At 34.1% G+C, this 20,652-nt stretch overlaps 1 protein-coding gene across 41 annotated transcripts in view; it reads right to left on the bottom strand.

Annotated features, from left to right (window-relative positions):
- EIF4G3 (eukaryotic translation initiation factor 4 gamma 3) overlaps positions 1–20,652 on the bottom strand; it is a 267,806-nt gene that overhangs the window by 86,678 nt on the left and 160,476 nt on the right. For 30 of the 41 annotated variants that reach the window (XM_036229665.1, XM_036229602.1, XM_036229570.1 and 27 more), the window contains 2 exons: positions 12,957–13,065; positions 6,741–7,580 (listed from right to left, as the gene is read on the bottom strand). In XM_036229665.1, coding sequence (XP_036085558.1) covers positions 6,741–7,580; positions 12,957–13,065 — 949 coding nt within the window. The remainder of the gene's footprint in view (positions 1–6,740; positions 7,581–12,956; positions 13,066–20,652) is intronic. The other 11 variants (XM_036229572.1, XM_036229636.1, XM_036229624.1 and 8 more) reach the window with 1 other exon arrangement.

Genomic DNA, 20,652 nt, shown 5'->3' on the forward strand with positions numbered 1-20,652 from the left:
GCCAGATCTATATTTTAAAGAGATGATTGCTTGGTAGAGAATGAATCTGAAGTGGGACGAAACTGGAGCCTGGGAAATGAGAGGCATCCACGCAGAAAAGCAGGTCTGCGGCAATGGTTGAAGGAAATAAAGAGGAGGGGCCAAATTCAACAACCCACCCAGGTAAAACAACTATATGTGAAGAAAAGTGACTCAAAGGAGAAGTCCATCAATGGTGGCTTCAGGATCGTAGCTTAATTAAAGCCAGTGCCACAAACTGAGATAAAGGAACAGGTTTAGGGCGATAGATGATTAGTATTGGGCATATTTAACATTTGTCCAAATGTTTAGTATTGGACATATTTGAGATGACTTGGGATTTTCAAGTGGAGATAGGCAATTAATTGGTAATATAAGACTGAAGCTCAGAAGAGAAATTCACATGGAGATAAAAATTTAGAAGTCATTGAGAGGCAACCACTATTAGAGTGGATTAAATCACCCATGAAGAACGTGTTAAATAATAACAGAATTGGAACATACAAATATGAGGGAATTTTTTTTTTTGAGTAATGGAACTGTCTATATTTGACTGCAGTGGTGATTACATGACTTTATGTGTCTGTCAAAATTCACATAAATGAGTGCTAACAAGTGAATTTTACTGCATATAAATTATAGTGAATAAAAGAAAAAGAGCAATTGATAGTGTCAACATGTGGTAAAAAGACCAATAAGATAAACGTACATCCACTGGCAATCTGGCTGAGGGAGATTCAACTAGCATGTTGGTAGCATAAGTCAGATTACATCAGCTGAACAGTAAACTAGGTACAGGCAAGAATGGTAAACTCTTCTTGAGAAGTTTGGATGGGAAGAGGGGGTTTAAATGGTAGTTAAATGAGCATGAATGATTGAGGAAGTGTTTTTGGTTTCAGAAAGACTTCAGCATATTTATAATGAGAAAGAAGTCCATGGAGAGACAGTGAATATATATGAGACTGCAAGGGACAACTAATAAGAGCCTGATGAAAGTTCAGATAGAGACAGGTTTGTAGCTTGGGCAGAAGACTGAAAAAGGCATTCTCAGTGCACTCAGTTTTCTAAACAATGGGAGACACAAAGCCATCTGCTGAGGGTGAGCAGGCCTGGGTTGTACAGACTTTTATAACAGGGAGGTCATAAAAGGAATGGCTTGGGGTGAAGAGCATTTACTTGTAGAGGCACTTCATTCACAGTGGTGTGGTCTTCTCCAGTAGTGCTCTGCCTACTGGAATTTAAGAATAGAGAAGACAGAGTATAGCACTATTTCTCAAAAGGAAAAAGGGGTAGGAAAATTCACAGATTTTGGCAAGAGGGTAGCTCAGATAATCCTCCTTCCCCATCTTCGCTTAAATCTCATGTTGTTGAGATCAGAGGCCTACAACTCTGATCATGTTGTTTAAATTCCACAACCTGCTGCCTCCTCCAGAATTCCTGTCCTGCTTGATTATTTTTGTAGCATTGAAAGCTTTCCAACATACAACTGGAGCAGGGGTTTTCGGATTCTTCATTGATAAATGTCAAGCACCCAGAAAACGACCGATTCATAGTAGGCCTTCATTAACTATTTGTGGTTGAAATGGGCAGGCTCTCATATCTCCCTCTGAACCTGTGTCACGTGCAGAAATGTGTAATCTCTAAAGCCTGAAAATGTTAAATGAACTTCACAGCAATACAGAAAGCATGTTAGAATAACAGAAATGTGAAGCAAGAGAAGTCTTGGGTTGTAACTCTTCCTGTGACCTATTTTAACATTCCATGGCTTATTTTTGCTATCAGCAAAATAGGAATAATTTTATCCCAGGAATAATTGCTTAAATCATAAAATTAATGCTTGACATGTCTGAGAAAAGGCTTTGTAAACATAAAGAAAGATGACCTTATTATGACTGTAACTAAATTACGAAGTACTATTAATACTGCAATATGTAATGCAGAATTGACATGTTGAAGGAAATGCATTTTGGAGATGTTTCTGCATTAGTAGGGAAAATTATCTCGTCAAAGATATTGAAAACAGTTCTCAACGTCAAGGACAGTGGAGAAAGGAAAGCTTTTAGCAAGATTAAGTTTTCCTGAAAAGAGTTCCCTTTTGCCTGAAAGAATAGCATGCCCCTAAACTGTCTGGACTCCCTGTCTGGAAGCAGGTAAGTTAAATGGTTTCTTTTGGAGGCAGGTTAATTACTAAGTCTGGGGGGAAAAGGGCAAACTTCTGAACAAAGAATCTATGTTTATTCACGAAGATATGCATGACTAAGTTAATTAACATCCAATGAATGAAACTTTGGGGCTCACAGTTGCAAAGAAATGAACTACTGTAAATAGTAGGTAAGTGTACACTCTATGAAGAGGCAAGAACGTGTGCAAGGTGCTTGCCAGAGGCCTGGCACCTGAACCTGTTAGTAAACTCCACCATCAGGTGTCTGGGCTCATTTTGCAGCACATGAAAGACAGAATTTGAGCCAGCAGCCAGGATTCTCCAGAGAATGCTTAAGATTTCACTGTGGAAGGCAACAAGAAAACAGGAATGACATAGCAGAAATATACTTTTTAGGCAGCTTTGTTGAGACTATTTTTACAAATAAGTTGGGGAAAACCAATAATTTTAATTTCCTTATTCCCAAGGATCACTCAGGACTCAAGCCTCTGGAAAAAGAAAGCAAGAGTCTTTCCTTTAGGGATTGCTCTGCGAGTTTTGATAGATGACATGAAATCAGGAACATGCGGTAAGTTTTGTTCCTAAGGTTCCAGAACATATTTCTCTAGAGGAATATAAGAAGTTAAATAATAACGGTGTACATTAGGGGAGGGATCATGCCTAAATCCCCCAGGGATATTTCAAATACTTCTCAGAAGGTATAAGTTGAACAAAGGTAAGAATAAATTTTAAATTTCCTATTCCTGCTACTCACCTTGAGATCATGGTTTTAAAAATGAGTCTTTTTCAGGTTAGTCTACCCAAAATGAAAGACTTTTATGTCTCTGGTTTTATGTTTACTTATGTTTTATTTCTTTTAAAATACTGTCAACATTTCACTGGTAAAGTATGCTCCTTTTATACTAAAGTAAAATAAAACCAAAGGAGAACAGCCATTTGGTTGGCTATATGGACCAGTATTTCATTAACATCACTCAAAACGTACAATCATATCTCCATCTGAGAAATCTCTCATCTTGCAATCTACAGAATCTGGAAACCATCCTCAACCTTGGCTGAGCTTACGATCCTAAAAGGGAAACTCCTGGAAGCCACACAAACAAGATCAGTTGTTGTTGCCACTACAGCCACTACATACACGACTGGGGATGTGGCATCCAGTCTCGATAACCAAGGAATTTACATTTTAATACCCTTGAGGGAGATAAGAGATCTTGGATTCCTGCAAAATGAGGACTTGGAACTGAGATTCTTAAAAAAGCTCTGAGATTCCTAACAGGGTAACAGCCTCAGTGAAAAGGCAGCTAAAACAATAAAACAGAACAAAATAAAGTAGTGAACCAACACAGAGTGATGACAAGGAAGGATGTTTGGTTTCAGCCCGGTGGAGAGGGACTGCTGTCATCCTGTAAATTAGTGTCCACAGAGAATGTCTGCACACTTTGTTCAGGATAAGAAAGTAGATTTAGGACATTAAACTCAGATTAAGTTTCAGCTGATGCTTTCCCAAGACATGTAGTAAGTAAAGTAAACATAAACCTGCTTTGGGAGGACTTGCCCTCAATCTACATCCAGGGAAACTTAGCTGAAGATGAGTTCAGAAAACAAATTTATAAAATATACAAAGAAACAAGAGCTGGAAGATAAAATAGACTAAAGATCCGAAATCTCTCTCTGCCAAAAGGATTTCAAATAATAGTTTAATATCAAGCAGATATTAAAAAGAAAAATGACTTTTAAAAAATAGGAAAATTCTTGGTACACAGTGCATGCTTTCAGGAAATTGTACAAAATGAATTCCTAATGGTGAGTAGGGAATGTTTTTCCACTAGTTCTGAAACTCCCTTCTCTTCCCTACCAAGTATACATAGAAACCATAATAAAAATTCCTAAGACTTGAAGAAATCTTCCACTTAATATAGATTTTTGCACATTTAATTATTGCAGTGATTGTATGAATCAAGTAATCAAAAGTTTGGCCTATTTCTGAGACTTGTCAGAGTACACTGAAGATAAACACACATAATTCTTACTTTATAGGGCTTGCTCTTCAACACCAAAGCATCCAGAATTGCTGCATTTTGCTAGTCAGAAATATGATCGAGAACAGTTGCAATTAAAGTGTTTTCCAGCAGAAGCGGGACCATATCCCTAAATCTGACTTTAATTATTGCTTTAAACTAGTATCTCCATACCAACCACTGTGCATTTTTATGCATCACACCTGTCAAAAGAAAATGGTTTCTGAAGCCAGCTTTAAAGTGTTTCCTCAGGCAAGACAGTAAGAATTAGTCTCAAAATCAACAACAAAAGACTGGTATCTAAACCAAACTCTTATGATTTAATAACCTCTCAAAGTAAACAAGGTACACTAAACAAATAAGTGCAAAAAAGACTGAATTCATTAAAAATATAACAACTTCACACAGATATATCTAAAAGAATGATGATAATCTAAATTTTCACTATTCACTTTTGTGACAATAACATTAAAAACTATTTGTACAGAAATAAGAGAGCCAGGAATGTTTCTGGTAGCTGTACAATTTGAAAAAATGCTAGAGCTGCATGGGTTCTTGAGGTTGGTTTACTTTGGACTTTGAACGGCATAAGATATAAAGGGAAATTATAGAACCTCCGGTTCTTTTTAATATACATTTATAGGTAAAAAAAAAAAATCATGAAAGTAGAAAATGCCAACACACTTTACTTTTCAACATCACTAATCTCTACTTCATCCCTAATCATGCAAAAGACAGTTTTTTCTTTTCTAGCTATCCTCTGGTTTACAAATGAAGACTCTATATTCTTTCACTAAGGTGCTGGTGGCTTACATTACTAATTCCAAGAATACCTGCATTTTGAAAAAATGTACCATAGTATGAAGATCACTTGGCCCCTCAAACTCTCCATTTATCCCTGGGCACTGCCTTGCAACATCAGGCTACCTAAGTGACAAACTGCTCAGGGGTGAGCGGAAGTATGACTTTGGTGCAGAGTCTTGCTGTACACTTATTTAAGTTCTGAAGTATGGTCTGTATCTCTGACTTGTATTACCTACAACTGCTTTGTTTTTCTTTGTTATTTGTTTTGATGTTTTTTTTTAAACATGTGTCCTCAACAGCTCCTCCTAAATTTGGAACTACCATATCACTAGTTGGATAAAGGAAACAATGCGGGGTCAAATTACTGCTCTCCCAACGAATGATTGTTCTTTGGGGGCATTCACCTGCAGCCACACCAAAATTAAGATTGTTTTTTCAGCAACTGACTGACAAAAAAGCCCCAGGTAATCATTCCACCAAGGAAGAAGATTCATCAAATAATGATGGCACTATGAATGAATACTGATGCCAATGGAAGCCAGTCTGTTCAGGAAACAGGTAATTTACAAACAAGAAGTTTATCATTAATAAACTTCTCCCTGTCCTAAGTGCCATGCATTGTTTGTTTTTCTGCTCTGGTTTACTATGTTAAACTAGATGTTCTACTGTTTCAAGTAACCAGAAACCTTCTAAGGACATTTGTGAGGAAATTGTCTCAATAACTGAACTTAGTGGGAAAATCACATCTTTAAAGTAGGGATCAGGTTTTTTATTCGTGAAGCTTCTCTATCATACAGCTCAAAAGAGACAATAAAAACTGAGGATGTTGGTGACTAAAACCTCCCAAGTGCATATCTAGATCAATTGCTGGGGGAGCACTCATTTGTCAAATTGTATAACTTAACCTGACAGGCATCAAAGAGCAAATTGGACAGTTCAGAGTGATGTTGCAGAAGACGGGCTATGCTGACTTGCTAAAAGCCATATTCTTATGGGTTACTGACTTTAGAATAGTTGATAAGCCTCAAGTCACTTTTGATTAAAATTATAAAAACCCAATGATTAGTTCCTAAGATCCTAGGTGATGCTACATTAAAAAAATTTTTTTTGAATTGGGAAGAGTACTTTGATAATATTAATGATAAAATAATAATGGCAATTACAGGAGAACATAAACTTTTTAAAGAAAAAGTGGAAAAGCATTAAACTTTTCTGAGAGTTAATCAATGAGGGCACTTTTATTTTTCAGAACTAGTCATAAACCTTTGATGTTCTGATTGCTATTTCCTAAATCCAAGATTAAAGAGGTCTTGCACAGAGGAGTTCCTTTAAGTTTAGGACTGACCAGATTTTAAAATTCTGAGAAGACAGGATTAGACTACAGACCACGTTAATTTTAATTGGTTTCCAGCCCTAAAACAACAAAACCAACCACTGAAGATCTGATTCATATGAACAAGGCAAAAAAATAAAAACAAAATACACATGTACAGTGACATATACCTTTGAGGCATTTTGTATATTTGAAATTTCATTTGCATTTTTAGACAATGGAGTAACTCTTTTGCAGGCTGCACTAAAACATAAACACACCATTGAAGAAATCAGACTAGGAATTTCAGCATTCATTTGATGTTTCTGGAAGTCAAGGAAAGTAGCCAATTAAAAAATAACTCAAATACTGCTTCTTTTTCATGTTCAGCAAGCATATGATAATTAATGGCAGAATAGCTTACCTAGGACAGGGCTCTTCCTTGAACTTAAGTTCTGAGAATCCAAAGTCTCTTCTGTTTGCCCATCTGCTTCTACCTCTATTTTGTTCTGAATCTCTTTCGCATCTTCACTGAGGCAAGTTCTTATACTCTCATCCTCTTCTGAGACTCTCTGGACTGTGGCGGGAGCACTAGCAGTACTAACGTTCATGGCGGCAGCAGGGACGATGACTGGCACGGGAGGAGGAGAAGCTGGAGGAGTTGGAGGAGATGGAGAAAAGGAAGGAACTGTGGAAGGGGTGATGGGAGCTGAAACACACTCCACTTTCATTTCTTCTGGGGGATTTTCCAGAATCTCCAATTCAAGAGTCAATGGCAACACCTCCTGTTTTACTAATTCCACAATGCTCTCTGTGGCTGGTAATTTTTCACTAACTCCATTCATTTCATTAATTAGGTTAGTACTAGAAATCAGTGGAATATCATTAGGTGCTACACTACAAGATTTCTTGCATATATCATCATCGATAACATCTGTTTGTGAAGGATCTGATGTTTCTGTGCAAGATGTGGGGCTGGGTATAGGAACTGTGTCTTCTTTTGCGGAGGAGAGTTCACATCTGTCGTCTAGAGCAGTGGTGAATGTCGGCTGGCTACTGCGAGCAGCAGCGGTGGGGGAAGCAATTGTACTTCGAGCAATTGGAGAAATAGCGGTTGGTGATGGAGGCAGAGGAAGCTCTGGTATGGATTCTGCTGCAGTAGTCTCAGACATCTGGCCCACTTGTTCTTTCTTCTCTCCACTAAGGACTAACCTAAGCACTGGGGAAGGAGACTTTAACACTGGGTCTGGTTTTGGCTTCTCCTCTAGGGAAGAAAAAGAGAAAGAGTTTTAAGAATAATTCCTGGATCAGAGATTACATTGTATTATTTTGGGCTAATTCTTTTAATCTCTTACCCTAAATTATGGGTAGCAGAAGAGAGACCAAATATTAGATATAATCGGCCACTCCAAAAATATTGTCATATTTTCTTTTCTGTTATACCTACTATTATTACATGGTCTCCAATACATGTAAGGTTTATTTTGGAGTAAGAGAAGGAATCAATTAATCAAATGATTATGTCAAGAATATAGGGAAAAGCTTATCAAAACTGAAGCTAAACCATTATTATTCCCTGCAGAAATTTTTCTACCAAGGATACACTGTAGTGGCAGGACAGTTCGACGGCAAATAATTGGAGATTAAATTGTTATAGACTGATATTTTTTATCTCTGTATTTCTACATTTTGGTCAATTTTTATTAAAAACGTATATTACTTATATAAAAATACTTTGTTTTAAGAGAAGATATCATGGTATCATTTATCATCAATGAAATTTATTATTGATAGTGACATCAAGTTCCTGAACATAAAAATTCATTTAGCAATTAATTTAACTTTTTACTTTTCAAAAGAGGCATATAATCAGAAATAATGTTGAAGATATAAAAATGAAGTTTATGTCTTGATCGTAAAAAAAAAAAAAATTCTTGAAGTAGAAAACAAAGTCTTCAGATAATCAAGCCCCCCCCAAAAAGAACACTTAATATAGGTGTCTAAAATATTTCAGAATAATGTGTGTCTGTGTATAGACACAGAAAGAATGAGAGCAAGAACAAGAGACATAAATTGATCATCACAATAAAGGTACCAGAGAAATGTAAGGAACTCTAATTCACGAAAATGTCAATATTTTAAAATTCCATGGAAACTAATATCTGATTCATCCTTGGGGAGATGAAACCAAAAGAGATTCAGACTAGTCTCTAGCCTTGTGCTTCCTTAGCACAACAAACAGGCTCCAGTGGAAAATTAGACACTCATTAGAATTTCATTCACTACAACTAACTTTAACTGGCCTTATAGTTCACTTTAATTTATGGGAGTAAAAGCCAGTGCTGCTTAAATTGAACCCCGCCTATTTACTGTAGTGGAGACATAAAGTCAGTAAAGCTCTGTCAAAACCTTTAGAATACGTTGCCACAGCAAGAGAAAAAAATATTTCCAAGAAATATGTCTACTGTATGTATATGTGACATATATGTAATAAATACATATTAAAATAGCTCTGATGAAAACAATTTCCAACTAACTGCTGCACAGGTCACACAGACTATGTGAGACTACTATGAAAGCTCATTAGAATAACACTCTTTATGACCACTGAATGAAATCCAGATGCAGTCAATTAAACCATAGAAAATAATAACTCTCGCACTAATAATCTAATAAGAGTATGTCGATTCAATTAATTTTGAGAAATAAAATTTGATAACTAAAAATAATCTAACAAAAAGAGACCTAGGACTGAAACTTTTATATACTCGAGAAAAATCTAATATCAATGAAGAAACACCAAAATAAAAAAGTTAATTATTTTGAGAGCTCCACATTTTGAAATAAAAGTCCTTTAATTCATTCATTAAAGCTTTAATACAGAAAGCTGAAAAGGATAATACAGTAGATCTAAATAAAGAACATTGGTTTTATCTAAGAACTTTCATTATTAAGATTATGCTCTGCAAAGCCATGGTGGTTTGAAATCTAATATACAACATTAAAAATGTTTATAACATCTGGCATCTTTAAGAACTTGTAGGAATTCCATTTTTAAGAATTTTTTCTAAGGAAATATGCAAGAGTGAGCAAAGGTAGAGGTCTGTAACATTTAAGGCAATACCATAATAACAAAAAAAAAAATTGGAAAATAGGCTAAATATGTAACAATGAGGGTTTAAAGAAATGATGGTCTGGGAATATCATGATATACTATACAATCATTTAAAATAGGATTTTAAAAGAGCATTTAATGAAATGGAAAGTTGTTTATAATAAAATATAGATTTTTTAAAAAGCAAGGCACAAAGCTGTATGTAGAGCATAAACCTAATATGGTAACTTTAAAAAATTGCCCAATACTAACCTACTAACCTATATGCATATAGGAAAGTCCGTGGTTGATTAACAATGGCTCTGGATAATGAGAAAAGAGATACTTTTTCTTTCTCCTTACCTATAGTTAATATAATGAATGTCATATAGGAAAGGAGAAAACTGCTCCCTTTTATTCCATATGGCAGTGGAAGCAACTGCCCAAATGGATGCCTTTTGGTTGTCATCAATCTCATGTAACTGCGAGGGTGCTACTGTCATCTATCTAATGGGCAGAGACCAAGAATATTAAGCATCCTGCAATTTGAGAGAAAGTCTCACTTGACAGAGAATAGCCTGTCTTAAATGCCAATTGAGCTACATTGCTATAAAGGCTTGAATTACAACATTCACTGACTACCTACTCTAATCCAAGTACTTTCAAAAGGCACTGAGAGTAAGAAGGCGACACAAATAACTTTTATTTGTATTTAATTATCTATACCATGCTCTCAATACACTAGGCTGAATGTACTTTCTCAAAAATATCAAACAAAAATCAATCATTTAAGCTGTCTTTCCACCATCAACACCAGCCAAGTATTTTAATTCATTCAACAGTCTTTCTACAAACCAAGTAGAGGTCTTTTCCTGTGTCTTTAAAAAGTACTCAAACAAATGGGAAATGGCATATTTGTGTAAAAACTTGTTCTAGCTTTTTACGTCAAAAACTCTAAGAAAATCAGGAGCTTAATAATGGTGCAAACATTTATTAAATAAGCATTTACTATGTGCCAGGATCTGGGTCAAATACCATATACACATAGTGTCCTTAAATTCTTACAACCACCACTAGGGTACAAAGTGTTATGTTCTTGTTTCACAGATGCGGAAACTGAGGGTTTTAGAAATTAAGTCATAGGTCCAAGGTCACATAACTAGTAAGTGCTGGAACCTATAAATGATTTCAAATCCCACATTCTTCCAATTCGAAAAATAAAAAAGATTCATTAAAAAAAAAAAGGAGGTATTTAGATGAATCAAGCTAGGGGGAGATTTTGGGGCTATTATGGGACTCTGTTATCTAGTGCAACCCCTCAGAAATGACATTTCCACTGGAGAGAAAAACCAATCTGATGGCAAAGTACATCATCTATTGATTCTGGAGGTGATATAGCAATCTTTGAAAATAGTGCATTTTGTACCCAACTTTAAGTTCAAAAGGAATCTATAGTTAAGAAAAAAAGTTAAAATTTTAACTAATTTTTTATCTGAAAAATGGTGGTCCTTTCTAATGTTATTTGAATTATATACTTTAGTTGAAAAAAAAATCCCTCTGCACACTATTTCATATATTGAGGCAAGCTATGGGTAGAATTACAAATAGAAAATCAGAATTACTACTGAGTTTCCTGGAGGACAGTGGTACTAAAAGAGAGAAAGCAGTAGTCACATAGAACTACTTATAAACTCTAGGAAATATGCTTAAAATGAAAATTTTCATCATGGTAACCTGAAACATTTTCCAATTCACCCATATCTATATCATACAACAATTTAAAATTCCACAAAGCATAAAAACTGAGAGGAAACCAAGAATTCTATAGTCTTTCTTTTGGAAATGAAGGCCTAAATATGACAAAATGCAGGTGTCTAATAATCTGAAAACCCTAGCAGGTCAGAGCTCTCATCATTAAGAAATATTATGAATTCTTTTCGTGACCCAGCTACAGAGTCTGCATAGAGGATATATTTTAAGGCCTCTTTGCATGGTAAATATTCAATATGCTTAGCATAATTCTAACTAACAAAAGGATTATAACTGTGTAAAAGTAATAAAGTTTTGAGGGGAATACCCTGAAAATTAATCTCCACTCAGACTGAAAATATTCTGAATTTTGACTCAAAACTGCTTTACCATTGGAGGGCGGGGAGTGGGGTAGGAAGTGGTCCTCCACAATAGTTTATGATCTACACTTCTGCAAGGTGAATGACTTTAATTTAAAAATTCAGCTTTAAGCATGCATGAGTCTCTAACCCTGAACGACACTGAAAGCAGTACTTAACTGCAACTTTTAGAAGCATGCCAGGTTAGAATTCATTATCTATCTTTTCAGCCTAAAACTATCTTACAAAACAAATACAATATAAAACTTGTCTGTGTTCAAAGTTTACTAGGCTCCTCAATACTGAAGGGAAAAAACAATCATGTTATCTTTGTATCCTAAAAAATAGCATTAAAGTCATATATTAGAAGTTTGTATGTGTGATTAACTTGCAGTCCAGTAAAAAACCAATAATATTAAATATCTCCACTTTGATTATGTGCCAATTCCTGAATGCTTTTTAAAAAATAATTTTTAAAAAGTGTATTTGCTAACAGCTAGCTATAGATTATTAAGATGTTTAAAGGAATGAATAATTTAAGAAAATAGAAAGCTAATATAATTCTTAGAATGATGAGAAGCATTAAAAAAAGCATGCCCAAAGTTGTTTGCTTCCTCCTGTGCCTAATGAGAATTGTTTTACAATTCTAGCTAAGGTCAACCTAAATCCAACTAGGCAGGGAAGAGAAACTGTGATATCCCATTTTTTGGATGAGATTTCCCTTAACATTTACTATTACAATCCAAAAGGATTTATTTCAACAAACATTTGGCATTTTGAAAGTCAACAGGAATAGAGACCTTAGCATGATTCCTGCAGCAGTTATAATGGCTATAATTTAATACGCACTTTTCATATGCTAGGCATGTCCTCACAACAACCCTGTGAGGTAGGTCTTTTTTATTCCATTTTGTAAGTGAAGAAATTAAGATACACAGCATAATGACTCATCAAAACCAAACAGCTATATTGCATGATAGAGTCAGGATTTGAACTCAGCACTACCTCCAACTGAAGCCATAAAAGCCAAACTTGTAAGAAACATTTTGTTTTTAAAAATAGCAAGACACACAGGAACATGTTGAATATATAAATAAAACTGTGTTCTTCTTGTAAAGCAATATATCCTTGAATTTATTCCCCTACATTTGTTACAAAAAAAAAAACAAAAAAGCATTTAAGGCAGTGAAGTTTTTACCTGTAATTAATTATACTGACAGTGAAGCAGGCATCAACAAAATAGGAAAAGTTTTACTAGTCACCACTACCCTTTTACTTTCCTAGTTGTTGAACACTTTGATTTTCCTTAAAACTTGGTATCTAAATAAGACTCAGATTATGTTACTCTTACTCTTAAATGCTAAGGGGAATGTAGTAATTTAAAAAGAGACTAACGATAAGAGGGTGGAAAACAGGAGGAAAATAGTCATACACAAACCTTGCTTCTGGTCGCTAGCTGCAGTGACAGGGGTGCTGGCAGCAAGATGAGCGCTCTCCACAGTCCCATAAACCACAGGGCTGTGCTCGGGGACCTGGCTGGGCAGCTGCTGGGATTTGAAGTACAAAAAAGGGTGATAATGAGCGTGCGAACAGAAAAACTAGCAACATGGAACCCAAGCAAGTAGGGAAGACAGAATGCGGCAGGAGATCACAAAATTCAAGAAAAGGAAAGCAAGGAAAAAATATATAGGCCAGTTTAATAAATTCAAAAGGTACATGGGAAGAAAGGGAAGAAAAGGAAAGAGGCAGCAGGAAAGGGAAGGAAAAGAGATGATTACTATTAACAGCAAGAGAAGACAGCACAATCATTAGTACAACGCATTCTCCAGTGTTCCTTCTAAGGAGAAGCAGACTTTCAACCTAACAATAGACGTCACATCTGAGAGGGAATTTAACATCCTCCAAGTCAAAGACTAACGGGATTTGTTTGGTAAACTTCACTAGTGTACTACCCAGCAAAGTAATTCATCTGCCAAAAGCAGAATAAAAAATAATGGACTTTAAAACCATTACTGATTCAAGAAAACAATACCAAAGGGCGATTCTTGTCATTTGTCCATACAATCGCAAAGTTGAGATGCAACTTGCAAAGTCTCTAAAGGCACTTTCACTTTAAGACGTCTTTAGAGAGTCAAGGATGGTACCTTTTGAGAGTCAGAAATCTAAATAAAACACCTGGCTCTTCAGAGCTTAGAGGTAACTTTCATTTTCAATCAGCCAGTATATGGAAATCAAAAATGCCCATCAAAATCCTAGCAGAGTAAGTTGGAAAAACTGCAGCCATTGTTCAACTTAGAGGGAACAAGAATTACACAAGAAATGACAATAACACTCATTCTATGTCACATTCCAGGCAGGTATTTGTTATGGATTTGAGGGTTACACAAAAGCCACAAAACAAAGCAGCGTCTCTCCTCGGAGATCTAAGGTCAATTTTTTAATAACAGCTGTAGTTTCCTACACTGAAGTCAGTGCTACCAGAGCAGAGCTCCCAGCACAATTCTGATTTTCTTGTTTATTTTATTATTTTATTTTTTATTTGGAAGGGATATTAAGGCATGGATGATCCCGGGTAGATAGGGCCACTTAAAAGTGGGAATTAATAAAAAATATGTTCAAGTCAGTAAGTCTCACATACACTGGGAATATAAAATGAAATGCCAGTTCAGACATATCATTTATCATGTTATTTAAGTAATAATGCTTTTCAGAAAGTATAACATGCAATTGATATTTGACTATATGTGGATTATACAGATAGAAATGAGGATAATATTATTACTTCACCTATTCATTAGATCATAGAAGTGCTCATATTCCACAATTACTTCTAAATAAAGACTACTAAAATTATATTTCTATTTATAAAAAATGAGGTTACTGTTTTCACTTTGAATCATGGCCAAATAAATGAACAAAACTGCTATAAGTATTCTTATTTTGAATCCTTACTTTCGGGAAGAAAAATTATATTACTAAAATTCAAAAATTAGAAACGCTTCATAGCTAGCTATAAATGAAAATACAACTCAATTCAATTCCATGGCTAAAAATAGCTTCGGAACAATGGAAAGATTATTTGTTTTTTAGCATTTATTAAAGTTAGCCATATATCCCAGGAAAGAAATGTACATTATGTCATTGACCTGAAAAAAAGAAAATATTAACTATTCCAATTCTCCAGGAAATTAACAACAACAACAAAAAAATGCGCAGGGGTAGTTTCCTAAAGAAGGTCACTGATATGACATCTACAGATGTTTAATTTTAGACAGTAAAAGGCTACTGATGCCTATAAATATGTACAGATCAGACAGTTTTTCATTCTAAGATTAAAATACTTGCAAACATATTAAAGAGACAACTGCACATTTTTAAACTGACAGAGCCCTAGAGAGATTTTATGTATAAAGCATTTATAAGAAATGAGATAACATGATTAAATCATAGTTACACATCTAGGTATCTAGTACATAGCTACACAGCCACAAAATTCTAGGAAAGTACTTCTCAGTTTCCTTAGCTGTAAAGGAAAAGGAACTAAAGATCCTTTCAGCTTTAACATTCTCTCAGCCTCTGACAGGACCAAGAAATGGTAACATATTAACATAGCATATAATTCAATATTTTCGTCTTGTTTTAGATTCTTTTAAATTTAAGATAATCTCATGTTTTAGCTTAAGTTACAATTTCATCTCTTTTCTGCTACTGAAATAACGTAACTATAAAGTCTGTTACAAAGCAGTCCCTACCCATTCTAAAGCACAATCATGACTTAGTTTATCTAACTGAAAAGCCAGAAAAATCATATATTGGATATTATAACTCAGAACATCACATCCAATGCCATATGAATTTTGATCCCTACAAGGAAATGAAGCTATTGGGTAGCTAGAGAACTCAGGCACATGATCTACACTGCTGAGAATATTTTAAGGGATTTCAAAATCACTGCATGTCAGTCACTTTTACTATTGATGGAAATGAAAATTTATAAAAATAAGTCTGGAAGGGTAAATAGTATGAAAATATAAAATAGTTCAATAAAGATGACTAGGTAGTCAGAGTTCAAAGGTTAGGGTTGGTTTGGCAACTCCACATTGTTACAACAGTTCATAATTTATGTCGATGCGAAATTGCCTCCACCCCAAAATTTTCAAAATCAAGGTTCTGATTGAAAGAAAAAAAAAATACTTCTTAATTTTCAACTATAGTGATAAAGGAACTTAAAGTATGCCAAGATATTAGATACCTGATAGTAACCAAGAAATGAATATTGATGGAATTAATTTTTTTAAAGAGTGTTTACTAATAGGTAAAACAGGCAACAAAAATATTTAACTGTCCTGAAATACTTCTTTGTACAACTTAAAATCCATTTCTCTTCATACAGCCCATTTTGCTACCCAGAAAGGGGCCATCTTCCTTCACTACCTATTTTAATCTTGTATGTGACAGGATGCTTAAGTACAGAGATATCATAGTGGGTCAGCAAACCACTGACCATGGGCAACATACCTGTTTTTGTATTGCCCATGAGAACTTTTTACATTTTTAAATAGTTGGTGAAAAAAATAAAAAGAACAATATTTCCTGACACGTGAAAATTATGGGAAACTTAAATTTTAGTATCCATAAATAAAATTTTATTGTAATCGTCACCTGCATTCATTTACATACTATACACATCTGCTTTTGTGCTACAATGGCAGAGTTGATCAGTGGCGAAAGAAACTATGGCTGCAAAGCCGAAAATATTTACTATCTGTCCCTTTACAGAAAATGTTTGCTGTCCCCTGTTATAATTGAGAGAAAGCCAGAGACTCCAAATAGTTACACAAATATAAGCAAGATGCTGATGCAATTTGCTGTTATCATAAGGGGTTATTTGAACGCTTTACATTTCATCATTTTAGGTACACAGCTGACACTTGGTAAAGCCAAAGACTGGTTCCGGGAGCCCCCATGGATACCAAAATCTGGTATAAAATGGTGTACAATTTGCATATAATCTACGCACATCCTTCTTTAAATCATCTCTAGATTACTTCACAATATCTAATGGAATGTAAATGCTTACTTATAATAACCTAATGCAATGGAAAGCTATACAGTTGTTGTACTGTATCATTTATGATGAAATAAAAGTCTGTACTCATTCACTACAGACACAACCATTGTAGGCCTAACTACATAGTACCTATCAGCAGTGACATAACATTTTTTAATGAGTATTTTCTATTTATGGATGAGGATGGCTGAATATGTAGATGTGCGAATAAGAAAGGCTGACTGTAATTGAGTTTTCAGTCTCATTCAATAACTTTAAAATAATAATTGTAACCAATACTATGTTTAAAATAAACAAATTCTGAGTATAAACAAGTATGGCTCTCATTGAGAAACATAAAGAGTAAGAAGTAAAATAATAAATGATGCCAGAAAAAAAGAAAGAGGCATGCTTCTTTAATAAGTGAGAGAGAATTCTCCCGCATTTATTCATTCATTAGAAAAGTGTACATGTTTACCCGTGGTGTTACCATGTACAAAACATTGAGAACCCACTGGTAACTAAAACAGACAAAAATCCTTAGCTTCATGGACCTCATGTTCTAACAAAAGAAACATTAAAGAATAAAACATATACACATAATGGAATATTATTTAGCCATAAAAAAAGAAAGACATCTGGCCATTTGTGACAACATGGATGGACCTAAAAAGCATTATGCTAAGTGAAATAAGACGAGAAAGATAAACACCATTTGATCTCACTTACATGAGGAATCTTAAAAAACAGACAATCAAACAAAAACAGGCTCACGGATACAGAGAATAGATCAGTGGTTGCTAGAGGTGGGAAGTGAGGGATGGGGAAAATGGGTGAAGAGAGTCAAAAGGCACAAACTTCCAGTTATAAATAAGTTGTGAAAATGTAATATACAGCATGGCGACTACAGTTAATAATACTGTATTGCATACCTGAAAGTTGCTAAGATTAGATCTTAAAGGTTCTCATCACAAGAAAAAAAATTCTGTAACTATGTATGGTTAACTAGACTTATTATGGTAACCATTTTGCAACGTATACAAATACTGAATCATTAAGCTATACATCTGAAACTCATTTATATGTTAATTCTGCCTCAATAAAAAAAATTAAAAATAGAGGACAGGCAAGACAGAAGCAAGGAAATGAGTAAGGAGGTTACTGCTGTTTGAGAGAAAGATCAAGGTGGCTTAAGTGTAACTAACAGTGCAGTGAAGGCGTTGAGAATGAGCCAAATAGGACTTGCTGATATAAAGTTGTAGAATGTGAGATAAAGAGAATTTAAAGATGACTTCTAGGGTTATCATCTAAGCAACTTGGGTAGACTGTTATAATTTACAGAAATAAAAAAAAATAGGAGCACACCAAACACCTGAAGAAACAGTAACACAGGGTTCACAAACTCAAATACTTTTTTAAACTAATAGATGACCTAAATGTGTGATGTATAAAATAAAAATAGAACAAAGTAACAAATTAGAAAATGTATGCCCAGGCTAAACACATTACATTGATGAAAACCATTTGTTTTCTTTAAACACTAACTTGATAAAACAACATACATATCCGATAAAGAGAACTTCTCCCTTGAAGGCAAGGAAAAGTTGCCACAGTATCAGAAATGAAGATAAAAGCTATCAGACTAAACTAGGACTACAAATGATTTTAAGGTTTCAATGAGAGGAATGATGAAACTAGAGAAACACTAAAAAATAAGATTATTATTTTAATGTAGATGAAATTCTCTCTAAAATATTAAAATGTATTGTAAAGCTAGAGTATTTAAGACAGTATACTAATAGTATTAAAACAGATCAATGGGATAAAAAAAATCCAGAAAGACCCAGGCATATATGACATTATGGTAAATAATGAAATAAAAGTCTGTACTCAGTAAATAATTAAAACCACTCAAAATGAGGCAATTATGAACTAATGAACTATTCAACAAATAATACTGAAACAAGAGCTAAGTCATTTAGCTGAAAAGAGAAGAAACAAAATCTAAACCTTATTGTATACATCAAGACAATTTCCACATCAATCAAAAATAAAGGTGAAATAATCAAACCTAAATACTAGAAGAAAATAGATTTGAGTAGTTTTATTATCTTGGTAAAATTTTTCAAAGAATCAGCCCAAATCATAAATTATTTAGGGGAAAAAAAAGAATTTGTGAATATAAAAAATTTAAAATTTCTATATGACATTAGGCACCATTAATAAAACCGAGAAAAATATTAAACTAAGAAAAAATCAAACTAGAAAAAAATATTAAATATGTCAAAGGGATGTCTTTAACATGTAAAGAACATTCATAAATAGAAAATAATCCTTAACCCAGAAAAATATCATTGCCTCAAAAGAAAAGTGTACAAAAGACATGAATAGATAATTCACACAAATAACCAGTACACATCAAAATTCTTAACTCCGCCAATCAATAAATAAAAATTAAATGAGGTATTATTTTTTAATCTATCAAATAAGCAATAATATAAGGAAAGGAGCATTAAACCGTTGGTGTGAGATTAACTGGCACATTTCTGGAAAGTAGGTCAGAACACCGTAATCCCAAAATAGGTACACAAAGTTGCTCATCACAGCATTCTTAATATTAATGACAAACAGGAAAGAATAGGAATACCCATAGATTAAAGTACTTCCAAAGAAATATCATGTAGCCTTAAAAATTATAATACCTAGAATCAAATATGAACATATCTGCATGATCATTGAAAAAAAAAGGTAGTTGTGAAATGGCATGAATAAACCCAAACATAATATGGGTATGGATATATATATATACATACACACACACGCGTGTAGGTGTGTACTGAAAGATGTCTGAAGGTTAGTCACCAAAAAGTTAACAATGCTTAACTCTCAGTATTAAGATTTAGGGTTACAAGTTCTTCCTTTACTATTATTTTCCGGTGAAGAGTCACAATTTTTATACATACAATACTCAAGTCCTTTTAATTTCAAAAATACATTTTCGATAATAGATGAAAGACTGAATCTGAGGGTTTCTTGTGATCTCTTACAATATTTAGGATCCCCAACAACTATAAACACAGTTGCTAAATGATCACAAGTTGTAATGCCATTGTTCCAGACCTGACTGGTAGTGAGTGGTAAGCGACAGGACTTCTGCTACCCATGCAAAAATTCAAGTCCTGCTTTCTTTAATAATTAGGATTCAGATTTAGAGTATCAAGGTAAAATCTTACCACTGCAACAGCAAAGGCTTTCACAATTTAGTAAAGATTTAGGAAAGCTGCAGTTCAAGTAAAAATAATCATTTAAAATAAAATAAAAAATAATGTTATTAATGTGTCTCGTAAGTGGATCTATATTGGGATGCCAAAACAACTTAAAACATAACTTCCACTGGTTTTCCAAAAGAAGATAAGCTATCGCAAAAGTAACCGTAAGTCAAATTTTGTTTCTTTCCTTTAGAAAATTCCTATAGGCAACAAAGCCCGAGAATCTTGGTTTTATTAAAATTCAGGACAAAACCCTGTTGGAGACAGACCTGATAAAATCAACAACCCTGCTCTAAGTAGGACCCTCTGACAGTCCACTTAGAATTCATTTGAAACAATGGAACAGCTTAACCCTTGCCAGCAAGGATCTCTGTTATCGAGACACCTCATTTAAAACCTGAGAGAATCCACTCCAGTTTAGATAATTTAAGGTCTACGACACTTTCTATATTACTGAAAAGTACCATTTTTAAGTCAAAGGACGTTACTAATAAGAAATTATTTATTAAAGATGAAGAATGATGTGATTTAATTCTACAACTAACTTTACTGCAGATATCACTAAAACAAAATCATATCTATGTTTGAAGGCAGAGAATATTAATTCAGCAGAGCCTATAACTGAGATGACAAAATGACATTTTAAAAGTTTAGACTGGATTTTTTTAATTAAAATGTTTTCCCAGCTTCATTGGGGCATCATTTACAAATAAAAATTGTATATATTTAAGTTGTACAATATGATGGTTTAATATACATAAACACTGTAAAATGATTATCACAATTAAGTCAATTTACATGTCACATAAATTTTG

The sequence above is a fragment of the Rousettus aegyptiacus genome, unplaced genomic scaffold, assembly GCF_014176215.1.
Source record: "Rousettus aegyptiacus isolate mRouAeg1 unplaced genomic scaffold, mRouAeg1.p scaffold_m13_p_1, whole genome shotgun sequence".
Classification (NCBI taxonomy): domain Eukaryota; kingdom Metazoa; phylum Chordata; class Mammalia; order Chiroptera; family Pteropodidae; genus Rousettus; species Rousettus aegyptiacus.